The following is a 3,869-nucleotide window of genomic DNA, read 5'->3' as shown; positions in this document are numbered from 1 at the left end:
ACATTGTAAACTACATCAAAACCACTCGCATCAGCACCGAGATAGAAGCGGATGATCCAACCGACCCAAACACAAGCTTTGTAATGATTCTCTTTGTATGTTGCACCAAATCATGATTGTATGGGCTATAATGAACTTGGTTGATTTTGGGTGACGTGTGTTGTATATGCTCATTACTACTATCTTATGAAAAGGTATTGAAAACCCCCATTATGCTACAAATACAAATGAAATGCTGTGGAAATTTTGAATAACATGTTGCCACAAAATGCAAAAAACTATACTTGTCCAGATTACCCATCATGTGTATATGGGGGTAAACTCACCATTCCTATAGGTGATCTGAATCAAATTTGTCTGGTTCCATCTCTCTATCCTAACAACAAAGCGAAATATCCCATTCCATTTTTTTGACTCCCTAGATGCAAGAACGGAACCAATACGAAGTTGGAATGGAACCATGACTTTCCATTCAAGACATACCGGCTTGATACCACACGATTGTGTTTGCTTGGAGTCGGTATAAAGGATTTAAATGGTTTTGTTTTAGCGTTTGGTTGGAGAGATGAAATAGAACATATCTTAGCCCATTTGTTGCACAGGAATGATGAGATTACCTCTTATATGTATATGGTGTATAGTCTCAATCATCATAGCTCTTTGTGTTCTTAGCAACATGTTATTCAAATGCTCAGTGGCGTTCTATTTGCATTTGCAGCACAAAAACAATTGATAATGTACACTCACAAGCGTAACAAATATATGATATTACATATCAGAAACTTTTCAATGTTGTTTTCATAAGGTATGAATACTCAATGCAGACAACTATACAAGTCATCCAAAAACACCTAATTGATGTTCATTACAATCCATAAAACCATGTATAGTTATTTCTCTCACAAGTTCTTTGCAATACCTTTTCATAAGAACTTTCGAGAGAAACAACTCGCCCAATCCAAACTTATTCAATTGCACTACCACAACCAAGCACCTAAATGTTCCCAAAATTTGAAGCATTAATTCACACTTCACCTCATTTCCTCAACCAAATAAACCATAGAAAAAAATGTGCAAGCTAGAATAATATGTTTGGAGCTGAGTAAAAATGTTGCTCTGCCATAGCACTCGGCCTTTTTGTAAAACAATTTACAGAACACCAACGGTTAATCTATGAAAAATTTAGCTTGACGAAGGTTAGATAAAAGGTTCAACATTTAACCAAAAAAATGTATCAATTTAGATATACCATATTACTAGTGATGGAGCTAGAAGTTTTAATCAAATCGATGGCCATATTCAGCTGTGAGGGCTTACAAAAGAGGTGGTGAGATACCCCCGGGCAAGAAGAAAATGACTAGCACTTTCTCCAATCCAAAATACAAATCCTTTAAGCATTTTTAATAGGTCAAACATTTCTAAGGTGAACGGTGTGTTAACAAAAACAACACCTTAACACCGTTGTTCTAGAGTTTCAGGGTGTGTTTGGTTTGAGATAACCCGGTGCACGCCAAACACATTTGACAACGTCACATCTGCTTGGTTTCGGTAGCCAATCTCACATTAAAAGATGGCTAGCCTATTCTTCATGAAGACTTTGGTTCTCCTATGTTGTCTATGGTTGGTTTTCATATGTCTAATACATGACCGTTCTATGACGAGAACGAAGATTAGGTTGTCGGTGCGAGAAGGCTAGGCACAATTAAGAGGCCTCCACAATTATTTCCTGTAACCTGACACCCTAATTGTATGGAGGTGAGCAATAAAGATTACTACTACCGCGAACAAACTATAATCTTGGCTAACTACCGCGAACATACTGTACCATTCACGCGACAAAAAACATTCCTAACAACAAACACATTTGTTCAATTACATTTGGTCGTCGACATTCGAGGCACCGAAATAAGAAAATCAAGAACAAATAACTCTCCGATGGAGATAATCTAGGAAGACGTACCAATCGAAACACTAATCCGCAGCTGACCAACACGATGGTTGTATCGCCAAAAAAAACACCATGGTCGTAATACACATAATCCTGAAATTAACACCACTGGCCTGACTTAACTAAGATGACCACGCGTGACGCGTGCATGCATGCATGCCAACACAAGACCGAATGAATCAACCCGCCAACTTAGCAGCCTCCGCCGCCGCCTCCGCCGCAGCCCCCGCCGCCGCCACCACCACCACCACCTCCTCCCCCTCCGCCACCACAGCCGCCGCCACCACCGCCGTGTCCGTGGCCATGGCATCCACCGGAGGCGTACGCGGCTCCGTGCCAACCCGTCGTGCCGACCGCCGAGCTCCCGGACCTCGACGACCTCACCTTGGTAGGCGTGACGCTCGCCGGCCTGCTAGCCTTGGCCGCCGTGGCAGCAGCGGCGGGCTTCCTCTTGGGGACGTCGACGTCGTCGTGCGAGCTGCTGCGGCCGCAGAGGAACACCGCGAACGAGACGACCCAGACCGACGCCACTACCATGCCGAGCGCCGCGAGCCACGGCGGCAGGAAGCCCGGCGCCACCGCTGCCGCGCCGCCTGCGGACTCCAGGAGTGCTCTCGCCATCGTGAACGGTGAAGAGAGTTAAACAGATCAGAACGATGCGTGTATGTAGCGAAACTTCGGATGTACCAGCAAGAGAGCGTATATATAGGCATATGATGCCCGTGGATGCGGATCGGCGAAACTAATCTCAACTAATCGCCGACTGACCAGAGATTGGATAAGGAATTCCGTTGGTCTTCTTGTTAAGGCCTACACTGTCTTGTTAAGATATAAGGCCTACACTGTCTCTAGTTCTGTTGCTAGTACTCCTGGAGTACTTCTTTTCTACACAGCAGATTATGAAATCCGTATGAGTAAGTACAAAACGTAGCACTGCCTACGTGGCTATTAACTGGAGCGTGTGTCTGGTTCTAAATCCTACCACTACAGCTGGCACCTTTACATTTTTTTTGAGATGGCACCTTTACAGTTGGTTATAAGAGCAACGTGCACCTTTACCACTGAAAAATGATACTCCGTTCCATTTTAGTGCATATAGTTTTTTTATAAGACAAACATTGCAATTTTTTGACCAATTTTAGAGAGAAAACTATTTATATCTACAATACCAAAAATATAAATATGAAACTACATTTTATGATGAATCTAATGATATATGCTTGTCATTCTAAATGTAAATGTTTTTCTCCACAAACTTGGTCAAAATTTGTGAGGTTTGACTTCTAAAAAAAACTATATACACTACATTATGAAACAGAGAAAATATAGTAAATGCTCTAGATATCTTACAAAACCTAGAGCATAAAGAATTAACCTAGCAAGCAAAAAAAGAAAAATGAAACCATACACAAAGTGTTTGCCACTAAGGGATTTATGTTGCACTCCCGTATGAACCTGGGGGGCGGCACAACCTTGCGGTTCGGCAGCGAGTAGCCGATCATCTCCTCGATGCATCCTAGGCCGCGCTTCATCACCCAGACTGTGCGCTTAGTTGGGATGTGGGCGACATCCCATACCCACACCTAGCAGGTGAATGTCTTTGTGTGCCCGCTCTCAAACATGCGGCTGTCGAGGCGGTCGACACGACAGAGGTCTCCGAGAGCCTCCTCTGCCCCTCCATTGACCAGAACTCCATGGGCAGCTTCTCGATAAAGACGTGGACGTTGAGTGAGAACTTCTGGAGTGTCGTGTAGTCGTTCTCGTGCCAATGCATGATGTTGAAGTGCACGCCGTCCACCATGACGAAGCCCTTAGCTACAACGTTGTCACGGAGCGTCGACGGGTCAAATTGGACGAAGTAATCCTCCAGGTGGTGTGTTATGACACATAGCAGGTGCAGCGAGGCGTGCAACTGCTCCTC

The 3,869-nt window shown here is 43.9% G+C and overlaps 1 protein-coding gene across 1 annotated transcript; it reads right to left on the bottom strand.

Moving 5' to 3' along the window:
* Positions 1-1,845: 1,845 nt before the first annotated feature.
* LOC119305734 (homeobox even-skipped homolog protein 2-like) lies at positions 1,846-2,569 on the bottom strand. Its single transcript, XM_037582175.1, has 2 exons — positions 2,368-2,569; positions 1,846-2,238 (listed from the first exon to the last, which is right to left on the bottom strand). Exons 1-2 carry the CDS (start codon positions 2,567-2,569, stop codon positions 2,141-2,143), a joined length of 300 nt encoding a protein of 99 aa, XP_037438072.1. The 3' UTR covers positions 1,846-2,140.
* Positions 2,570-3,869: the final 1,300 nt, after the last annotated feature.

This window comes from Triticum dicoccoides, chromosome 5B, assembly GCF_002162155.2.
Source record: "Triticum dicoccoides isolate Atlit2015 ecotype Zavitan chromosome 5B, WEW_v2.0, whole genome shotgun sequence".
NCBI classification, from domain to species: domain Eukaryota; kingdom Viridiplantae; phylum Streptophyta; class Magnoliopsida; order Poales; family Poaceae; genus Triticum; species Triticum dicoccoides.
This window is presented reverse-complemented; position numbering and strand designations above follow the sequence as displayed.